The sequence below is a fragment of the Schistocerca piceifrons genome, chromosome 3 (assembly GCF_021461385.2).
Source record: "Schistocerca piceifrons isolate TAMUIC-IGC-003096 chromosome 3, iqSchPice1.1, whole genome shotgun sequence".
In the NCBI taxonomy this organism is placed as follows: Eukaryota; Metazoa; Arthropoda; class Insecta; order Orthoptera; family Acrididae; genus Schistocerca; species Schistocerca piceifrons.
Genome location: NC_060140.1, coordinates 336,360,622 through 336,382,537, shown reverse-complemented (window position 1 = coordinate 336,382,537; position 21,916 = coordinate 336,360,622). Strand labels below are relative to the sequence as shown.

The following is a 21,916-nucleotide window of genomic DNA, read 5'->3' as shown; positions in this document are numbered from 1 at the left end:
AGGTCACAATGCACAGTTGTATAAACTAGACAATAAAAGCAATGAAAAGATCTTATCTTTTGCCTCTATGTGAAATTATTTCATTTCTGAATCAAGATGTCAAGGAAAATAATGTTATATGCAGGGTGAGAGAGTTTTTAAAATACAAAATCATTTTCTATATTTGAATTTGTTTATGAAAGTGTTCTTTACAGAATTTTGGTGTCTATATATACCAATATACTCATAAACAATTATTAATATCTCTCATTATTGCTTGCATCTTGTATTTTACTTCACTGATGTGGTCTTTTTAATTTACAGAAACAGAGTAATGATACATCACCACATTTATGCATCCCAGCTGCCTCTTGTAACTCTTTACTGAAAAGTCACATAACAGTGAAATACAACATATACAGGGTGTTGTCCGGAAAATAAGTTGAATAAATCTGTAAAGAACAATTTATTGACCAGCGATTCTGCCAGCTCTGATAGGCTTCCTGGATCATGTTGATCAGACACCTCATCGTGGCGACTTTCACAGCATCTATCATCCAAAAATGATGGCCCTTTAAGATTCTCTTTATACAAGGAAACAAAACAAAGGTTGCACGTGCCAGAGCGGAACTGTATGGTGGTTGTGACAACATTGCCACAGCTTGCGTGGCCAGGAACTTGTTAGCAATGAAGGCAGTGTGAGACAGCACATCGTCCCCATAAGCTCGTTTAAGCATTGAGATAGTATCGGAGCCTGATTTCCTTAATGTAACATAGAATTTAATGGCATGTCACTGTTCAGTGAATCGTGACATTTCGATCTACCGATATGTCACTCGAACACATATACATACTACGAGCAATCAGCACTCGGCAACAACCACCAGGCAACTGGCGAAGAATGCATCGCCTCCCCAAGACTCCCCACCAATGTTTCCCCCACCAGTTGCAACACTGCAACTTTCCAGGTTGGCAGGAAAAAAATCATTCAACTTGCCTTCTAGACACCCCCTGTATATTAAGAAAAATGACTGATAGGGTGAAGGCTCTAGTTTTGGCCACTAGCCCACTTATGGCCACCTTGATGTCAAAGGTTAATTTTTAAGCTTCTCTGGAATACCGGCCAGTTCTACTATAGATTATTATAAACTTTGTGAAAGGCTCTATTCATTTGTCTACATAATCATTCTTTTATCTGTTTCTGTTTGGAGACACCATTTTTTTAAATGATCAGTGTTGCAGAAGCTGGGCTTTGCAGAAGTTTTCTTTAAGCAACACATGGTCTGTTTTTTTGTATTTTACATGTTTAAATAAAACATCAGAAGAAACTTAATCTGTTCAGAGGTAAGATAAGAGATTATATTTTAATTTCTTTTAAGTTTTATATCGCTCAGCCTAAAAACATGTTATCAAAAGTATGTGGCCATTAACAGATCCATATTTGGCCCTGGTTCCGTGTTATGGCCATGCATGTGGCCGTAAGTGGAGACATATATGCATCCTGTTTTGGCCACTTCTAAAAACTGATACAAAAACATCAATATTAGTGTTCTGTCGTACACTAAGCTAGGCTAATTTTATATAAATAGGCTTATTAAAATTTTTTGGTATTTTTATATCAATATATACCTCATTGTTAGTACTGTCTTGGCATATCATACTAATTTACCAATGCTTATAAGATACAAAATATGCAGTAGACATTATTCAAATGTGCAACATTCTTTAACTCTATCTTTGAGCATTATTTATAGGAAAAATGAGTCAACCAAAGAATAAGAAGTTTCAGTACTCTCCCAGCAAAGTTAAAGATGCTCTAAAGGCTATTGATGAGGGAATGAAGGTTGCTACTGCAAGCAAGTTGTACAAAGTTCCAAGGACAACATTAAGAAACAAAATTTCTGGTGTATCTCCAAAAGAATCTACAGGGCACTGTGGTCCACATTCTGTCTTAGGAGAACAAATTGAAAAAAAAATGGTGGACTGGGTTTTGGACTGTTCTAGCATGGGATTTCCAGTTACTAAAGAAAATCTCTGTGCATCTGTGCAAAAACTTATTGAGAGTGCAGATATGGAAAGTTGTAAGGCTACATTTACTAATAATCGACCTGGAAAAAAGTGGTATAATGGATTTTTTAAGAGACACAAGGTTCTGCCACAAAACATGCAGAATATATCAATCGGGCTAGAGGTTCTGTTACAGAAGAGAAAATAAGAAACTGGTTGTACGAAGTATCCATCACTTTAAATGATATTGATGTGTTAAATGACCCAAATAGAATTTTTAATATGGATGAAACTTCTTTTTTTCTGGCTCCTAAAGGGAAATTAATCATAGGTCCTCGTGGCCATCATGTTTATGTAACTCTGACAAAGATAACGTTACTTCATTGTTTGCAGTGAATGCTGCTGGAAAATTTGCTCCTCCCTTAACGCTGTTCAAATATGCAAGGATTCCAGCATCATTTGTGAAAGCAGCTCCTCTAAACTGGGGCATTGGAAAAACAGAAAATGGGTGGATGACAGGTGAAATTTTTTTTGAGTATATAACAAATGTTTGATCCGTTCTTGAAAGAAGCTGAAATTCCCCGGCCTGTAGTAATATTTTTAGATGGGCACTGCTCTCATTTGACACTTCATTTGAGCAGATATTGTAGGGAAAATATCATTCTAGTTGCTCTCCATCCCAATTCTACACACATCTTGCAACCATTAGGTGTAGCTGTCTTTGGACCTATGAAAAAAATGTGGAAGAAGATTGTTCAAAAATGGCATTTTGAAAATAATGGCACTGAAATTTCAAAATCTGATGTACCTTCTGTTCTGTCACAAATTATTACAGAACCTAAAATGGTGGCAAATATTTGTGCTGGTTTCAGGGCAACTGGTCTGTTTCCATTTAATGTGAACAATGTAGATTACAGCAAGATAGTTGTTCATAGTATACCAGCCTCAGCCACAGTACGGACAAATGAGGAACTTCAGAGACATTTCTCATATATAGAAAAGCAAATTGATCCTGTCCTTCTAGATGAGTTCAGAGCAACCAAGAGAAGGAATCATGAGTGGGAAGGAAATCAAGAAGCATTATTACTTTTCAAGTTCTGGAGAAAAATAGCTGATGAGGTTGAAATGCATGGTGCTAGTGGTAACACTGATGACATTCTGACAGATAGCTTAGCGCCTCCCTCCGAAGATAATCAAACAGAGGATCTTTCACAAAACACAGACAGACTTAATCCTTCATCCATTCAAAATGTTGATAATATTGACATATCTTCAACATGCAGCAGCATTTTACAAAATTCAGGCAGATATATCAACAACCCCCAATAGTATTTCACATAATTCAGGTACTCCAACATCCAACCATAGTCCATCTTCAGTGCGTATCCAAGTGACACCACCAAAATTATTAGCAACAGTTTTTGAAAGTGTCATCACTTGGCCAGAACCCAAACAATGAGGCACAAAGAGAAAGAATGAACATACACCCACTGTTGTGACTAGTGACAAGTGGGTGGAATATCATGAACTGAAGGAAAAAGAGAAGCAGGAGAAGGAGCAGGAAAAAAGGAAGAGAAAAGCTATGAAGGAGTTAAAGTCCAAAGAGCAGCACTTGGCATTATCTCATGTAAAAAAGGGGAAAACAGAAAACAGACAAGAGTTAAGTGATAGGCCAACAAGTTCTTCCGAGGAAGAAGAATGGACGGACAGTGGAAGCAGTTTAGATGACTACATAGAAGGAGATGAAGATGAAATACCAGAAAATGTGAAACTATCTTCGAGTGAGAATTTGAAAGTAGAGGACTTTATTTTGGTAAAATTTAGTTTAACAGGAAGTAGAAGAACAAGACCTGCAATTTTTAAGTATGTATCTGTAATTTTGAAAGTGCTTTCTGACTCTGAATATGAAATTCAGTGCCTAAAAAGTTCTAATGTTCAGAAAACTTGTTTCGAATACATTGCAAATGATGTTTCGACTATAACGGGTGAAGGTATTATAGGGAAACTGCCAGATTCAGTCTTGATGGAAGAAGGACATTCATTAAAAACAAAGTTCCCTGGTTCTGTTGACACTCATGAAAAATAAACTTGTCTGGAAGTTGATTTAAGTAATTACTGGGACAATACTTTGCCTAATGATTTTTTTTTTTTTTTTTTTTTTTTCCTGTTCATTCAGTTTCTGTACCTTTTACCTATTTGATGTATGTTTGTTGTCTTATATACTTGTATAAAGCACAAATTACTTTCTGGCACATGATTGACAATTATTGTAGCCATTGTTTTATTATAATATGAAGTGGCCATAAGTGGGGAAACAACTGGCTATAAGTAGGGTTAACATGGCCAAAACTGGGGAAATGCGCCATTTATTTTTCAATATTTTTTTCTGCTTTTGTTATACAACTTAGAATATTTGTTTTTACATGGTTGTAATGTGTAGACTTTGAAGCAATAGATACAATTTTTTGAAGTAATTTGTATACTTTCTTCCTATACTAAAAATGTGATGTATCTCGAATTGCCCTTAATGTGGCCATAACTGGGGCCTCGACCCTAAATGTTTTCAGCTCTCACTTGTTTACAGTTCTGACTTACCAGTCAACAACATATATTTTACGAACAATTTTTCCAGGAATACACATGGTTTTTAATTAATAATTCCCTGTAGTCTTGAATGTGGATGGTATACGTGTGAGTGGCATTTTCATTTTAATCTTTGCCAATGAATCAAGTTAGTTATGATATTCTTCTTTGCATTTAAGTTTGCTGTCAGATGTGTAAGACATTTAACAAAAAAAAAAAAAAAAAAAGAGAGTTGAGCTTCAAAACTGTATACATGTTGCCCCCCCACTTCGAAGTTCATCACGTTTGACCTTTTTCTGGTCTAGCTATCTTTAAGCAAGAAATATTAACTGCAGCGTCAAATGGTATTCACTATTATTTATACTTAATACTACAATTAAAGAGTTACAATATACAAGCTGAAGTCTGTACTGTTTCCTTGTACAAAGTTTATAAAAAAAACAACAACAACAACAAAAACAACAACATAAATTTGAAGCTCAAATTCGTCAAAGTGCAAGTTTCAACATTTTTCATAAACAATCTGAATGATATATCCTACCTTTTATACATTACATCAACCTATTGTCCTACGTACTTGAGGCATAAAAAAAAGTGAGGTCTGACGGTCAATTCGTGAAGTAGAGAAACTCATTACAAAGTTGTGGATCTCTGAGAAGGAAGTTGGTGCCTGACTAATAACAGGGTACACACCCTTGAGCCTTAAAACCTGAATTTCTCAAAAATGGTAAGAGTTAGAACAGTACTATTTGAAAGTTTCACTATTGAAATATGTACCAAATATGACTAAATTCTGAAATGGCCAGTTTAGGATCTCCCAAAATACCTGTGAGTTTACAAGAATGATTCAAAAGTGTTTGTTGAGTGAAAGCGATGGATAATCGTTGAAGAGGATGATGATGAAAAATAGGACGGCAGACGCAAAATTCATTGGAGAACTGAATGCCATACTTGCGAAACCTGTCAGCACCAAAGCAACAACTACGGAAGCTCCAAAACCAAGGAACTGCGTGGCTAGCTGGAATCCCACGACCATCATAAATGTGATTCTTCAATTTCTGCAGGCGTATTTTATGACGAAATAATTCTTGCGTGAACAGCCTGGTATGAGTGAGCATAGGACACAATATTTCGGCAATTGACCGAGTTGCCATCATCAGGTGCGCTGATTTACTGACCAGCGGTGGGCCGGCGCCATGTATATATAGGACAATCCCCCTCCCGCTCCGCTCTCAGGCGCTTCCTATGAGTCAGTGCGCCCCGCACGCGGTCCATGTACAGCGTCTGTTCTCCTGCCGTCTGGGCACTGCGTCCTAGGTCTTCTCGTTCAGGAGGGTCTGCCGGCACCGCTCTCATTATTCTTCCCTCCTCCCCTAAAGTCAGTACGCTCTGAGAAATATCCTTTTTCTTCTTAATCCGGGTGATCGCGGGTTCCCACGCCTTGCTACGGATGTAACTGCTGTCACAATTTAGTTGTGGCTCCCTTACTCTGATCTCTATGGCTTCTTTGATGACACAGTCCCAGTATTTGGAAGTCTGTGTCAGGACTTTGGTTTGGTCATAATCCATTCTGTGGAGTTCCAACAGGCAATGCTCAGTGATTGCCAACTTACTGGGCTGTCGAAGTCTAGTGTGCCGTTGATGTTCTCAGCACCGGTCCTCAATGGTACGAATGGTCTGCTCAATGTATACACTACTGCATTGGCTAGGTATCTGATAAACCCCTGATTTACGTAGAACAAGGTTGTCCTTGACACTACCAAGAAGACTCTTGGTTTTGCTTGGAGGATGGAAGATGGTTTCCACTTGGTGCTTACATAAAATGCATCCAATTTTTCTGGATAAGGCCCCACAAAATGGAATAATAGCCAAGGCCGCCTCCTCCTGAGGTTCATCCTCAGTTTTCGCTGGTGCTGCACGTGTGGGATGTAGAGCCTTCCAAATTTGCCCTTCCTTGTAATTGTTCCTCTGAAAGACGGTCTTCAGATGGTCCAATTCTTGTTGGAGGAGGAGGAGGAGGATATTTGTGTTTAACGTCCCATCGACAACGAGGTCGTTAGAGACGGAGCACAAGCTCGGATTAGGGAAGGTCGGGGAAGGAAGTCGGCCATGCCCTTTCGAAGGAACCATCCCGGCATTTGCCTGGAGTGATCTAGGGAAATCACTGAAAACCTAAATCAGGATGGCCGGACGGAATTCTTGTTGGAGACTGTCCCTGTCGGAGATCGTGTGAGCTCTGTGTACAAGAGTTTTGAGCACGCCATTCTTTTGATCCGGGTGGCGGCAGCTATCCGCATGTAGGTACAAATCGGTGTGCATCTTCCTCTTATACATGCTGTGGCCCAAAGTGCCATCAGCTCGTCTTCTAATCAAAACATCTAGGAAAGGGAGCATCCCATCCATTTCGATCTCCATGGTGAACTTAATATTCTCGTGTCTGGAGTATATCACTTGTTTCAGTCCTAGCACTTCTGTAAAAAATACAGATAAAAGGGATAGAAGTAATGTTCGCATGGAATACTTCAGTTGACATATATATGAGCTGTATCTGGAACTTCGTTTGATCTGTATAGCTTAAACACAGTACGCGAAACAAATTAAACTTACATCAATTTATTCTTCTTCATTAGCATTAGTAACCTATTCTTCAGTAGACGTATATAGATCAATTTAAGTACAGGATACAAATTTTACAGGTGTTGCTTCTTTTGCCTCTGTTTCTACTAGCATTCTATTCTTACATAGATATTATTACTAGCGAAGAAACAACCCTGTCTGTGGGCAAAAAATTATAATTAGGACAAAAGTTAATATGTTTTACTTGAAACTGGTTGGTTAGTTGCATGCTACACATCATATTCTGAAGAAGCATGTGTTAGAGGTATAATGGTGACACACACCCGATTATAATTTATATTATAGGTACATGTTCCACTTAGTTTTATAAATTAGCTCACCAGTGGAACGTTATAAAAACCTCCATCGAATAATCCAGTATATAACATTACGATGTGAACAGTTATGTCATCAACAAAAAATTTGAAGCCCATGAGGGGAGAATGAAACAAATAAGTGCATAAAGGAAGACAAATACCCCTATCTAAGTACTTTGTGTAGACCTAATGGGCTTTTTCATAAATAATAATCAAACTTGAATCACAGAAAGTTATAAATTTACAGGATTTCAAGTGCAACCTACTTAAACGAAATAGGCCCTATATAATTACAACTCACATTTTGACAAAATATAAGTTGTAAGGGGGGGGGGGGGGAAGAGAGAGAGAGAGAGAGAGAGAGAGAGAGAGAGAGAGAGAGAGAGAGAGAGTTATCTATCGCCAATGAATAACGAAGGCCTCACTGGCCGAAAGTTCATTTTCTGAAAGTCTTTCTTTTGTGCCTATATGCGACTCAGCATCTCTGCTATGATGATAAGTAGCAACTCTCCTTTTCGTAATAGTGTTGAATCATACGGTAAGTAATTCATCTACACATTCAATGGCTTACAAAACTCTTATAACTTATTCTCAAGTACTCCGAGTCAGTCTATGGCCCTTACCATGCCTAAATTCTACATCTACATCCACACTCCATAACGCAGAGTGAAGTGCACTGTACTATACATTATTAGGGTTTCTTCCCATTTCATTCACTTAAGGAGGATGGAAACATTGCTTAAAAATCAATAATGTTTCCGTGCATGCTGTAATTAGTCTAATCTCCTCTTCGTGGTTCCAACAGGAGTTACATTTAGGCCTAGGGTGGTATAGTATAGTCCTCATTTATACTTGTTCTCAAAATTCTGCCTGTAGACTTTCATGGGATAGCTGACATCTATCTCCCAGCACCAGCCAGTTCACATTTTTCAGGATTTCTGTGACACTCTGACTTGGTCAAACAAACTGGTGATTATTCACACAATGCTTCTTTGTGTTGATTCACCACCCTCTTTTTAGTCCTAATGGGTCCCATGCACTTGAGAAATATTCCAGGATGAGCCCCACAACTGTTTGTAAATTATCTCCTTCATAAGCTGATTGCTTTTTCTTAGTAGCATACCATTGAGCTGAAATCTGCCACTCACTTTAGCTATGACTGAGCTTATGCAATCATTCGTATCCCCCACAAACTGTTACAAGCAAGTATTTGTACATCTCCAAATTGTGAATCATTGGCACTGTAATTATAACTACTTTCCTCCTTTAGGAGAGTGTGAATTGTTTCATATTACTGAACATTTAAAGCATATTGTGAATCTACACATCACAATGAAATCTCATCAACAACTAACTGGATTTTTGTGCAGCCCTTTTCCTTTAGCACAGACAACCTAGCTGTTTCACCTGCAAGAAATCTAAGGTTGTTATCAATATCACTGTACTGACGTTGTATGAATAGATTCATTAATCCAGAATTACATTTTAATATTTAAAACCACTTTTTAATATCATTTACAAATAGGGTGTCTACGAAATGTAAAGTCGAAAGTATTGGAGGGTGCAAGCACTGAGAGGATGGGGCTTACAAAGAACTATTGACATATTCGTGCTCAGTGTGACAAAAATACACAAGAAAACATAAATCACAACAGTTAGACTTAGGCTCCAACCACTCTACACAATTACTGTTAGCGGCTTCACAAATGTAAGAAGTTGCAATACTCAAAAAGAATATGAAGAATTTTTCCGCACAAAAATGTCAATGGCTTCGGTATTTCTCACTATCTGCTCCATGTATTCAATGTCTAGAATAACACAGCAGTGCAACAGGATATATGAAAGCTATAGTGATGTTTCTGACCTCAATTCGCTGTCCAAAGGCCGACTTTCCGCCGAGAGACATTTTAAAAATCAATGTAGTCTTGTCCCAAACACAGTAAACATCTCTTCAACAATTTCTGCAACCGACCAGTAGAAGTATATTAAATCCATAGCAATGCTGAAAACTATGTTGTTCAAAGATAAATAAATAAAAATTTCTCTCTTTCACATGATTGTTTTCAAACAGATTTCATATTCTTGTGTTTTTCTCAGTAATGACCAACGAAATCAAGATTCCCAGTCACGTGTCTGTAAGGGAGCCCCTGATTCGTTAAAAATGCGCGGAGTGAGGTAAGACGCTTCACCAAAGAAGTTCATCGATTCGAAGCCTTCTCTACTCCTATACCTTACTGGAATTGGTACAGTATCTATGCTACCGCATATATGATTCCATGAACCAGAGTATTTAACAAGCAGTACAGAGACCAGCGCTCCAGTGCTGAAAATTGGTGTCTGGAACATTCTTCTGTCTTCGCGATCGTAGTGGACAGTGGTTGGTTGTTCTATGTGCCAGAAATTTCGTATCTGTGCCGGTGGATGATTTGCCGGATTTTTGCTGCATAGCTCGAGCATTTGTTGTTGTTGTTTGTTGGTGGTTGATTCCGTGTAACGTATTTGCGCTTTCACAGCGTTGGTAAATATTTTTAAGCTGTGAAATGGCCGCAATGTCCGTTATAGGAATTGATTTTGGCAACGAATCGTGTTATATAGCAGTGGCAAGAGCTGGTGGAATTGAAACTATTGCGAATGATTACAGTTTGCGAGCAACACCGTAAGTACATTCGTCGCTGACATCTAGTATTTCAGTATTTGACAGGGGAAAGTCATGTTTTAACCTACTGTTACAGATCGTGGTTTATGAGTTAATGTAGATCAAGGTTAACCCTGAGCTTGTGCAATCGAGCCGAAAAGTGACTCACCTAGTGATAATATTATTGTAATAGGTGATTCATTCCTAAGATTTTTCATTTGCCTTTCTTGGGTAGAAAGTGATTCTTTGCTATTTATGGTCATGGTCATGGAGACCGACTGTAGGTGGCACCTTGTTTTGCTAAGGCGCTTTCCGTTTACGGAAGGCAACTAAAGAAATCTCTGTTAGAGCTTATCAGTCCGTTTGCTAATGTGGAAAATGAGGGTTTCTTGTTTCGAATTGATATTTATGGCCGTAAGTTGTTTATAGTTCGTAAGGTAGTTGACATTACAGTGTTCAAAAATTTTCTAAAGCATACAGTCAGGAATATAGTACTGTTTATTCGATGAGCGTTACAGATGTGATATTTAGTCGCCGTGTTTTTCTGTTTAATTTACAGATCATGCGTCGCATTCAGTGGGAAAAATCGAATATTGGGCGTCGCAGCAAAGAACCAAATGGTAACAAACATGAAAAATACCATATATGGGTTTAAAAGACTTCTTGGTCGAAAATTTAGTGACCCATACATACAGCAGGAAGTGAAACATTTACCATACAGGATTGTTCAGCATGGGAATGGCGGAATAGGTGTTAAGGTAAGTTCACAAATGAGTAAATTTGATGTAATAAGTGTTAATTTCCCCACAGACGTTTGGTATGGAAATTTCTTCGTAGTTTTCTCAATACTTCCTTTCCATTTTTCTCTCCTTTGAACTCTTGTATGAAGAGCAATTCATTTGCAAATCCATTTACACTACATTTGTTTTCCATGGATCTCTTGGAGAGGAGTCTCTGGGATGTGGAAAGAGTCAGTGCTTTTTTTCTGTGACTATTACAATTCGTTGCAAGAGTATATTGTTGTATCACCTTTTATCAGATGTAATTCCTTGTGACAGTTCAAATAATTATGCCAGAAAATAATTTTATGAAGAACAGTGTGTGACTGGAAAAGAACTGCAAATATGGAGATTGTGTGAATAAGACAGGGGGTAGACTCTCTAAAAAAAAATCATACGTAAATACACGTTCCAGTCTGTCTGTCTCTCTCTGTGTCGTTGGGGGGGGGGGGGGGGGATCAAAATATTCTAGGGCAAATTGGCAGATAAAGAGAATTTATGGAAAAATCAGTATGTTTCGAATAAATTTCATTTTCTTGTCATAGTTGCCTTATGCACTTAATAAATTGTAGGCTTCTAGACTGTATTATTAAAGTTAATGGAGTAATGTCAAGTCCAGGTTGGAATATACACTTACGAAAAGGATAGATTGCTAATCCCCATAAATATGACAACAACAACAAAGTGTGTTTCACGCCAAGCTTCCAGCAAAAACCTTCAATTTAGAAAAACACACACAATCGTACAAGGAATCACAGCTCAAACACACTTGACCGCTATCTCTACCCGAAGTAGTTGTATGACACTCCAATAGAGACTGAAAATTAACTGGTAGTTATGGTCATAGCTGCCTATCCCATTCATTAGTACACAACAAAGACATTTTACAGTGGAACAAAGTTTTGTGTGTTGTTGTGTAATTCATGCCTTTGAGACTATAACTTCAGTAGTTATTTGCTTAAGTTGTCCCCGTGATAAGCAATGCCAGTAGAAAGAAAACTTGTATTTATGACTTACCTGATAGTACCAGTTCAGAAATCTCTACTTTATTTATCATTTGTACCCTAACTAATGACATATGAAAACTGTTGCTTAGTTCTTACATTCAGGATCTGTATAATGTACATAGATTTATTGCCAGTGCTAAGAAACTCCACTTCAAACCACGAGCAGATACGCTTCTTTGGCAAGTAGAAAATGAAACTGGTTATGATGACATCAAAACAGATGACATTCTGACATTACTCAACTGAGGTGCGGGAGAGAACACAACAGATCTTTTTGGAAATATTTACAGTATCCATTATATCGTGCATAATTGTACATCATACCTTGGCAAAAGATCTTGCTGAAAACCCAAGGAAATTCTGGTCATATGTAAAATCGGTAAGTGGGTCGAAGGCTTCCATCCACTCACTCACTGATCAGTCTGGCCTGGCAATAGAAGACAGCAAAATGAAAGCTGAAATTTTAAATTTAGCATTTGAGAAATCTTTCACGCAAGAGGATCGTACAAACATACCACCGTTTGAGTCTCGTACAGATTTCCGTATGGAGGGCGTAATGATAGACATTCCTGGGGTTGTGAAGCAGCTGAATGGGCTGAAAATAAATAAATCACCAGATCCTGATGGAATTCCAATTTGGTTTCACAGAGAGTACTCTACTGCATTGGCTCCTTACTTAGCTTGCATTTATTGCGAATCTCTTGCCCAACGTAAAGTCCCGAGCGACTGGAAAAAAGCGCAGGTGACGCTTATATACAAGAAGGGTAGAAGGACGGATCCTCAAAATTACATACCAATATCCTTAACATCGGTTTGTTGCAGGATTCTCGAACGTATTCTCAGTTCAAATATAATGAATTTCCTTGAGACAGAGAAGTTGCTGTCCGTGCATCAGCACGGCTTTAGAAAGCATCACTCCTGCGAAACGCAACTCGCCCTTTTTTCACATGATATCTTCTGAACCATGGATGAAGGGTATCAGACGGATGCCATATTCTTTGACTTCCGGAAAGTGTTTGACTCGGTGCCCCACTGCAGACTCCTAACTAAGGTACGAGCATATGGGATTGGTTCCCAAGTATGTGAGTGGCTCGAAGACTTCTTAAGTAATAGAACCCAGTATGTTGTCCTCGATGGTGAGTGTTCATCGGAGGTGAGGGCATCATCTGTAGTGCCCCAGGGAAGTGTGGTAGGTCCGCTGTTGTTTTCTATCTACATAAATGATCTTTTGGATGGGTGGATAGCAATGTGCGTCTGTTTGCTGATGATGCTATGGTGTACGGGAAGGTGTCGTCGTTGAGTGACTGTAGGAGGATACAAGATGACTTGGTCAGGATTTGTGATTGGTTTAAATAATGGCAGCTAACTGTAAATATAGATAAATGTAAATTAATGCAGATGAATAGGAAAAAGAATCCCGTAATGTTTGAATACTCCATTAGTAGTGTAGCGCTCGATACAGTCACATCGATTAAATATTTGGGCGTAACATTGCAGAGCGATATGAAGTGGGGCAAGCATGTAATGGCAGTTGTGGGGAAGGCGGATGGTCGTCTTCGTTTCATTGGTAGAATTTTGGGAAGATATGGTTCATCTGTAAAGGAGACCACTTATAGAATGCTTGTGCGACCTATTCTTGAGTACTGCTCGAACGTTTGGGATCCCTATCAGGTCAGATTGAGGGAGGACATAGAAGCAATTCAGAGGCGGGCTGCTAGATTTGTTACTGGTAGGTTTGATCATCACGCAAGTGTTACGGAAATGCTTCAGGAACTCTGGTGGGAGTCTCTAGAGGAAAGGAAGTGTTCTTTTTGTGAATCGCTTCTGAGGCTGACTGCAGTACAATTTTACTGCCGCTAACTTACATTTCGCGGAAAGACCACAAAGATAAGAGAGATAGGGCTCGTACAGAGGCATATAGTCAGTCATTTTTCCCTCGTTCTGTTTGGGAGTGGGACAGGGAGAGAAGATGCTAGTTGTGGTACGAGGTACCCTCTGCCACGCACCGTATGGTGGATTGCGGAGTATGTATGTAGATGTAGATCCTTATAGTGTCCTCCTCTTGCCTTTTCACCTACCCCTCTTGCCGTACTTTTTCCTGTCAGTTGGCTCCTGCTTTTGTGCAATGAGTGTTATGTCTTGGAATTTCCATTGGTGGAAGAAGTCCATTTATCTTTTTATTCTGTACTCATACAATATAATTTTACTTCCTGAATGTTTGTTGTAGAGGTAATGCAGATTGAAAACTAGTATTTCAGTTATGTGGAAGGACAGTTTTTTAGGTCAGCAGATGATCTTCTGTTCACATAAACAATACGACCGCATTTGGTCTCACTTACCAATCCCAAACATATCAAGGTTGTATTTGACAAAACTGTAGGCATAAAAATTGTTCTGGACGATTTCAATTCTTGTACAAACACCTGTTCACGAGTAGACTGAATAACAAATCTCTGGATGCACACACTTTTAAGAATCTGTCATTCTGGCTTAGTGGTTGTGGAAAATGCTTATAAGCATTAGTACTGTAACACTGGGCTAGTGGCTCGTGTTGACATTTAAAAGTGCCAGTTGTAGTGGAGGTCTCGGAATAACATACTGGAACAGAAATGCAAGAGCTACAATCTAGTTGATAAGTTTACCAATGATCCACTGTTGAATGTAAAACTTTTTAATTTTTTGTGTTGTTGGTAGTTTATTCTCAAAATTTTAATCTTGTGGTCCTTTCGTTCTTTTTCTACATATGTCACATCTTGATTTTTCAAAAAAAAATTTTAAACGATTTAAGAAACGTTGAATAAGCATGACAGCCAAATTCCTTCAGTTTCAAAAAGAAAGTAAAACTGCCCCCAAAAAAATCCTCTGCAAAAGATTCTTTCTGAGCCCGTTGAATGATATGTTCCTGGAAGCTAAGCCTAGTCTCAAGTCAGGTGTCATTGGAAAACATTATGGTTTGAGCCAAAGGGGTCCAGATAAGCTTATTTCAGTATTTGAGGAAAATAAGTGACTTAGCTGTTCTGCAGCTGCTGCAGTAATGATTGAATTCCATGAATAGAACTCAGCCATGATTAACTGACACAGTGAGAACATACAGTGGCACACGAACAACAGTCATCATTTCTGTTGATCGTCTTTCCACTTCCATAAGTTATCCTCTAAACTTGAGATACGAATTAGGAGGGGAAAAAGAGTTTTGTGGCTTCCACACATTTGTATAGTCATGGAATGTCTCAGGTCTTTTGCTTGTAAGTATATTGGTGCCATAGCTTCGAAAATGCTGGTTTATGAAAACAATGGACAGAAGAATTGAACGTGGCATGATTACCACCATTGTAGTACTTCGAAAAATTTCCAAAAACTGCGAATGATACTTTAGGTCCAGTGCCATTATTGAACATTTTGTAGTCTTCAGTCCAAAGACTGGTTAAAAGAGCATGCAGTTCTAATACCGAGTAAGAGAGATTTGCTAAGGGCTACATTGTGTATCTCACCATGTGTGATAGCATCGTAGGCTTGGCAATGTAAGACTCTCGAATAGCCTCCCTGTGTTCCCGGTAAAGCCTTCTCCTACAACCACACGGACTATCATTTTAATTCGTAAATGAAGTCTGAATATTTTTCATCCAGAAGTGATAACTGTTCTTCTGCACAACTGTATGTTTTCACTGCCTCATGTAATTGTGGGCAAGTTCTCTTCATGGAATTCAATCATTATTGCAGCAGGTGTGGAATAGCTAAGACACTTACTTCAGTAAGTTCAACGAGCTACCTTTGGCTCAAATCAGAATGTGTTCTGATGAGGCTGTAATCAAGACTACATTCAACTTTTGCAAAATAAAGTGCAGCTTTACCTACTTCTTGATACTAAAGGAATTCGGCTATCATTATGCTTTTAACCAATTTCTGTTCCTTAAGAGTAAAAAGACAAGCTTTTCTCAAATAAATTAACATTTTTTTGAACATCATGAAATTTTTACCACTGTCTAAATCGTTTGCATCAGATTGAAATTCTCTGAATCAGCTGCCAACAAAACAAAAAATTAGTTTTACATTCAACAGTGGATCACTGGCAAACATATCTACTAAGTTGTAGTTCTGCATTCTGTTCCAGTTTATTGGTCTTGAAACATTACTGGCACTTGTCAACACGAGCCACTAGTCCAGTGCCGCTAACATTTATAAGCACTTCCACAACCAACAAGCCAATGTGACTTGCTTAAAAGTTCTTTGGAAACAATTTTTGTGCCTACAGTTTTGTCAAATACGATCTTAATACTTCTGGAACTTATAGGTGAGACCAGGTGCTGTTGTATTATTTATATGAATGGAAGACGATCTGCTAGCCTAACAAAAAAAACTGTTCTTCCATGTGATTCACATGCTAGTTTTCAGTTCACATTACCCATACAATAAATTATACTGTATGTATACAAAATAAAAATAATAAATGGACTTCTTCCTCCCATGGAAATTCCAAGAAATAAGATACTCATTGTACAAAAGCAGGAGCGAAATGAAGGGAAAAAGTAAGGCAAGAAGGGTAGGTGAGAAAGTGCACCAAATAGGGCAAGCATACTGACATCATATTAGTGTTGAGGCAGTCCATACAGTTCTGAATTCTGTTTGAACTGCTGAATGATTACATGTGATACAGTGGAAATTGTATGTATGCACAATTACACGATATAATGAATATTGCAAATATTTCCGGAAAGATCTGTTCTTTTATTTCCCACATCAAAACCTCTCTCTCTCTCTCTCTCTCTCTCTCTCTCTCTCTCTCTCTCTCTCTCTCTTTTTCTCTCTCTGCCCCTCCCCCCCTCTCTCCCATCTCTACCCCCTCCACCCCCAAGTCATGTATTTCTTTACTTGTTTGAAATGATCAATGTGACACTTTCAAGTTTCACAGCATCCACTTAGACTGACACTTACATGTGACAATTTGGCTGTTATTACGTAAGTACGGAAGTTAAAACTTCAAGATTTTGCTTGAGAATCCTTTTGATTCGTGGCACATGCAAGGAAGTTTCTGCATTGAAGGTGAATGGCACTTAGGCTCATAACAAACATGTTACTGCACTTGATGAATATCTTGGTATTGGTGTGATTGCCGTTGCTCTTTGTGTGACATTTGAATTCTCAAGCCATTTGGTAGAACAAAAGTTTAGAGGAAACTCAACAGAGCTGCAATATTAAGGATAGTGAGCTCTTCATGCTAGCCGATCTTTGAATAGTGTGTGGAGAGCTTTGAGGTAGAAGATAGTATCCCAGGGAGTTGCAGAAATACCACACTTGAATACATTATTGATCTAATGTAGACCACAATGTTCCACTTCTACCAGCTTCAGTAAAACAGCACTGAACAGTTGGTTCACATTGGGTCCATCCACTGGTATCTCCAGTATCTTGTTACTCTGCTTTAATAAAGTAACATGGTGGCAGATAATAAGTCATCTGTGGGAATATGGCCCTTGGCAGGAATTTTTACCACCTAGTGTTCTTCTTAGTAGATAATTGGTAGGATGACATTGCTTATATAAAGAAAGAGTGTTGGTATTATCAGGAGTGTATGAGAATTCAGAAGTAATAGTCGGTATCTATACATTCGCACGCTGCACATGAGGAAATGAGCTTTGAATTCATATGAACAATGAACTATGCACTTGGTTGTATGCAACAGTGTGTATTTCAGATTTTTATTGTTCCTTTTTTTGTTATAGGTGAATTATTTGGATGAAGAACATGTGTTTTCTCCAGAACAGATAACAGCAATGTTATTTACAAAACTGAAAGATATTTCAGAGGTGGCACTGAAAACTAAAGTGAATGACTGTGTTATATCGGTGAGTTTTATAGTGATTATTAAAATTAGTAACTTGTTGCAAGGTAACTCAACTTCTTGAAATAAAGAGCAGTGTCAGTCTGACATTTGCTAAAATACATTGCACTGTTAAATATCCAAATTGAGACTATAATTATGTTTTTATGTCAATAAAACTCTCGCATAACGCATTCTGTTGCTGTCAGCTCTTACATAATGTTAGTGCTGATATCTCCCGAATGCAAAAATAATTATGATGCCTCAGTATGGTTGATATTAGTTCCCCCAGAATTTCGACCATGCTGAAACTTGCCATACATGTTGTTTTAAATTTCACTCCACTCAGTGATAAAATAGTCCATGTAAGCATGGATACAGAATCCTCACTTTCCAAGGTTCATAATCACAAGAAATAATTTTGTGGAACTTTCTAATAAGTAAACCAAATTTCCTCAACAGGTTCCATCATTTTTTACTAATGCTGAACGTAAAGCTCTGCTGGATGCTGCTAGCATTGCTGGTCTGAATGTCTTGAGGCTAATGAATGAGACTACCGCTACAGCATTAGCATATGGCATTTATAAACAAGACCTACCAGCTCCTGAGGAAAAACCACGCAATGTGGTCTTCGTTGACTGTGGCCATGCATCCTTGCAGATTTCTGCTTGCGCTTTCCACAAAGGGAAACTGAAGGTAAGTACAGGTGCTTCTGATCTATATTACAAAGCAATAAATTTGTTATCGATATAGCTCATGAAGTAACGGAATACTCTTGAAGAAATTCATTTATTTATCTACTATCTATTAAAGCTCACACAGGCATTTTGTCTAACAAAACTGTAAACCAGTTAGCCAAGGAAGCTGCTCTATATGGAACCTTCTTACATATTCAGTTATCATTCACCAACTTCATACATAAAGTTAAAATGGAAGCCAGAGCCTAGTGGAAAGAGGAATTGGAAACATTTGTAAATAACAATCATAAGGATGAGATTTAATCATAGCAATGTTGTTTCTCATTTATTTTGTCTACGACTTTGGAATTCTGGCATCTGTGACTGCAACAGCTGTGTGTGAGGGAAATTAATCATTTAATCTTCACCTGTCTGAAGCACAATCAACATAAAGAACAAGTCCTCTCAGAACTGAGCAAGATTAAGGTCAATAGAGCAGTGCTTTGATGTCTGACAAGATTTATTTTAGTGAGCAATTTTAAAATCTGACATCAGAACAGAGTGCAGTCACCATTTTACTTAAGAAAGCATTTAGATCTCAAAGAATAAAGATTTTATAAACTTGATTAGTGTTCCTTATTCTAGAGTGTAATTTCTAAACTTGTCTTTGTTTACCCAGTAGTGAAGAAGCAATGTTCAGTTATTTTATTGAAATATGCTCATGTCTTAAGTTAAAGAATTTCCAGTTTTTCTCTAAACTTTTAACAGCTAAATAGTGACTCGTGCTGAAGGCCAAATAAACCAAGCGAGGTGACACAGTGGTTAGCACACTGGATTTGCATTTGGGAGGACGACAGTTGAAACTAGAGTCTGGCCATCCTGATTTAGGGTTCTTGTGGTTTCCCTTAGTTGCTTCAGGCAAATGCCGGGGTGATTCCTTTGAAAGGGCACAGCAGATTTCCTTCCCCCATCTTTCCCTAACCCGACGGGACCGATTACGTTGTCGTTTCGTCCCCTCCCCGAAATCAACCAGCCAAATAAAACACAATTCTTAGAACCCAATACCAGTTGCAGATTGCCTATCTTGCTGCTTACAATGGCACCAAAAATTTTGTTTTCAATATTTCATTTAATTGACAGAATTTAAAATTTTAAAATGCTGTCATAATAATAATGTGAAAACGAAAGTTGCTTCTCACCATATAGCAGAGACACTGAGGTGTAGGTAGGCACAACAAAAAGACTCACAGATGTAGCTTTCGGCCAGTAAGGCGCACACACACACACACACACACACACACACACACACACACACACACACACACACACTCTGTAGCCACACTGTGAGCAGCAGAGCCAGTGCATGATGGGAGTGGCGACTGGGTGGGGATAAGGAGGAGGCGGGTGCGGGGGGTGGGAGCAATAGTAGGTTAGGGATGGCGGACAGTGACGTACTGGTAGAGAGTGCGCAAGGACGAGGGGAAAGAGTAGGGCAGCTATGTGCAGTCGGGAGGTTAGGTGGAGGGCAATGGGGAGAGGGGAGGGGGGGTGTTAGCAGAAAAGAGGGAAGTAAAAAAGACAGGGTGCAATGGAGGAATGAGGGCTATGTAGTACTGGAATGGAGACAGAGAAGGGGCTGGATGGGATAAGATGAAGACTAATGATGGTCGAGGCCAGGAGGGTTATGGGAACGTAGGATATATTGCAGTGAACATTACGTCCTGTGCAGTTCAGAAAACGTGGTGTTGATGGGAAGGATCCATATGGCACAGGCTGTGAAGCAGTCATTTAGAGGATGTCATGTTTGGCGCCATGCTCAGAAACAGGGTGGTCCACTTGTTTCTAGTCTGTTGGTTTGTGGCCATTCATGCAGACACACACAGCTTGATGGTTGTCAAGCCCACATAGAATGCAGCTTAGCTTGTAGGTCACATGATTAGCTTTGCAGGTAGCCCTGCCATTGATAGAATAGGTGATGTTTGTGACCGAATTGGAGTAGGTGGTGGTGACATGATGTATAGGATAGTCTTGCATCTAGATCTATTACAGGGGTATGAGCCACGAGGTAAAGGGTTGGGAACAGGGATGGACGAGTATATTGTGTAGGTTCGGTGGACGGCAGAATACCCCTGTGGAAGGTGTGGGAAGGATAGTGGGCAGGACAATTCTCATTTCAGAACATGAGGAAAGGTAATCAAAACCCTGGTGGAGAATGTAATTCAGTTGCTTCAGTCCTGGGTGGTATTGAGTTACGAGGGGAATGCTCCTCTTTGGCCAAACGGTGGGATTTTGTGAGGTGGTGGGAGACTGGAAAGATAAGGCAAGGGAGATTTGTTTTTGTAAAAGGTTGGGAGGATAATTATGGTTTGTGAAGGTTTCAGGGAGATCCTCATTATATTTTGAGAGGGACCACTTGTCACTACAGATGCGATGACCGTGGGTGGCTAAGCTGTATGGAAGGGACTTCTTGGTATGGAAAGGGTGACAGCTGTTGAAGTAGAAGTATTTCTGGTGATTAGTAGATTTGATATGGTCAGAGGTACTGACGTCGCATTCTTTGAGGTGGTCAACAGTGTGTGTGGAGGGGAGGGGTCTAATTTTGACAAAGGCCTTACTGGCCGAAAGCTATATTTCTGACAGTCTTTTTATTGTGCCCACTCAGCACTGTATGGCGAGTAGCAACTTTCCTTTTCACAAAATTGTTACATTCCATCCTGGATTTTCCATTGTTTGAAATGCTGTCATAATATACTCTTGAAGAGGTATAGTCTTATGTTGAAACTTTCACACAGTGATACAGGTATTAAAGGAGCTTAACCTTGACTTAGTTTTAATCTAGTATGTCAGTAAGGAAGAAACTATTTTCTTTGTCACAGAAAGTTTTTGTCAAAGTTAGAAACACTCTCTCTTTCTCCTCCCCCCGCCCCCATTGAAGTGTTGTAGATATCACAGGCCTAATTCCTGTGACGGAAGTACCCAGATGTTTAATAATATCGCAAATGCGAAAATTGTATTTTCTTTGTGACTGTTGGTTGTTTGATTTAAAATTTGATTGAGTAAATGAATTGTAAAAAGTGGGGAGCAACATGGATAAATTTCCTTTTTTAGGTGTTCCTTATGTACTAAAGCCAGTGTAATAGAGCTAGTTTCACCATAGGTTTGTTTAACAGCATGCATGACTGTCCGCTAGTGGCCATCAGGGATGTTCAACTTACTTGTTGATGGTGTCATCTCTGCAGGTTGTTTGCTGGCAAAATGACAGATGTTTGTTGTAATAATTGAGTTTCCTCAGCATATAAGAACAATTTTCCCCGAAGTGTCTCACTTACAAGCAAATTGTTTTCTATACTCCTTTGTGGAGCCAACAATTGTAACTAAAAAGCACTGTTCAGTTAAATATGAACTAAATAGTGTGCAGAGGAATATTTGTGGAAAACCAAACTCAGTAGTTCACCCTTTTCTCATTTACAATTGTTCACTACATACCAGTACCACAAT

General features: G+C 38.8%; 2 protein-coding genes across 3 annotated transcripts in view; one reads left to right on the top strand and one right to left on the bottom strand.

Moving 5' to 3' along the window:
• LOC124790112 (serine/threonine-protein kinase PLK4) overlaps positions 1–9,658 on the bottom strand; it is a 227,624-nt gene extending 217,966 nt beyond the window's left edge. Inside the window, exon 1 of the mRNA XM_047257686.1 lies at positions 9,367–9,658. Coding sequence (XP_047113642.1) covers positions 9,367–9,408 — 42 coding nt within the window. The 5' untranslated portion in view covers positions 9,409–9,658. The remainder of the gene's footprint in view (positions 1–9,366) is intronic.
• A 154-nt stretch (positions 9,659–9,812) lies between these two features.
• LOC124790111 (heat shock 70 kDa protein 4) overlaps positions 9,813–21,916 on the top strand; it is a 75,223-nt gene continuing 63,119 nt past the window's right edge. Inside the window, exons 1-4 of one of the 2 annotated variants that reach the window (XM_047257684.1) lie at positions 9,813–10,158; positions 10,697–10,895; positions 17,644–17,766; positions 18,204–18,437. In XM_047257684.1, the coding sequence (XP_047113640.1) occupies positions 10,043–10,158; positions 10,697–10,895; positions 17,644–17,766; positions 18,204–18,437 (672 nt within the window). In that variant the 5' untranslated portion in view covers positions 9,813–10,042. Of the gene's footprint in view, positions 10,159–10,534; positions 10,552–10,696; positions 10,896–17,643; positions 17,767–18,203; positions 18,438–21,916 lie in introns of those variants that run through there. The other variant, XM_047257685.1, reaches the window with a different exon arrangement.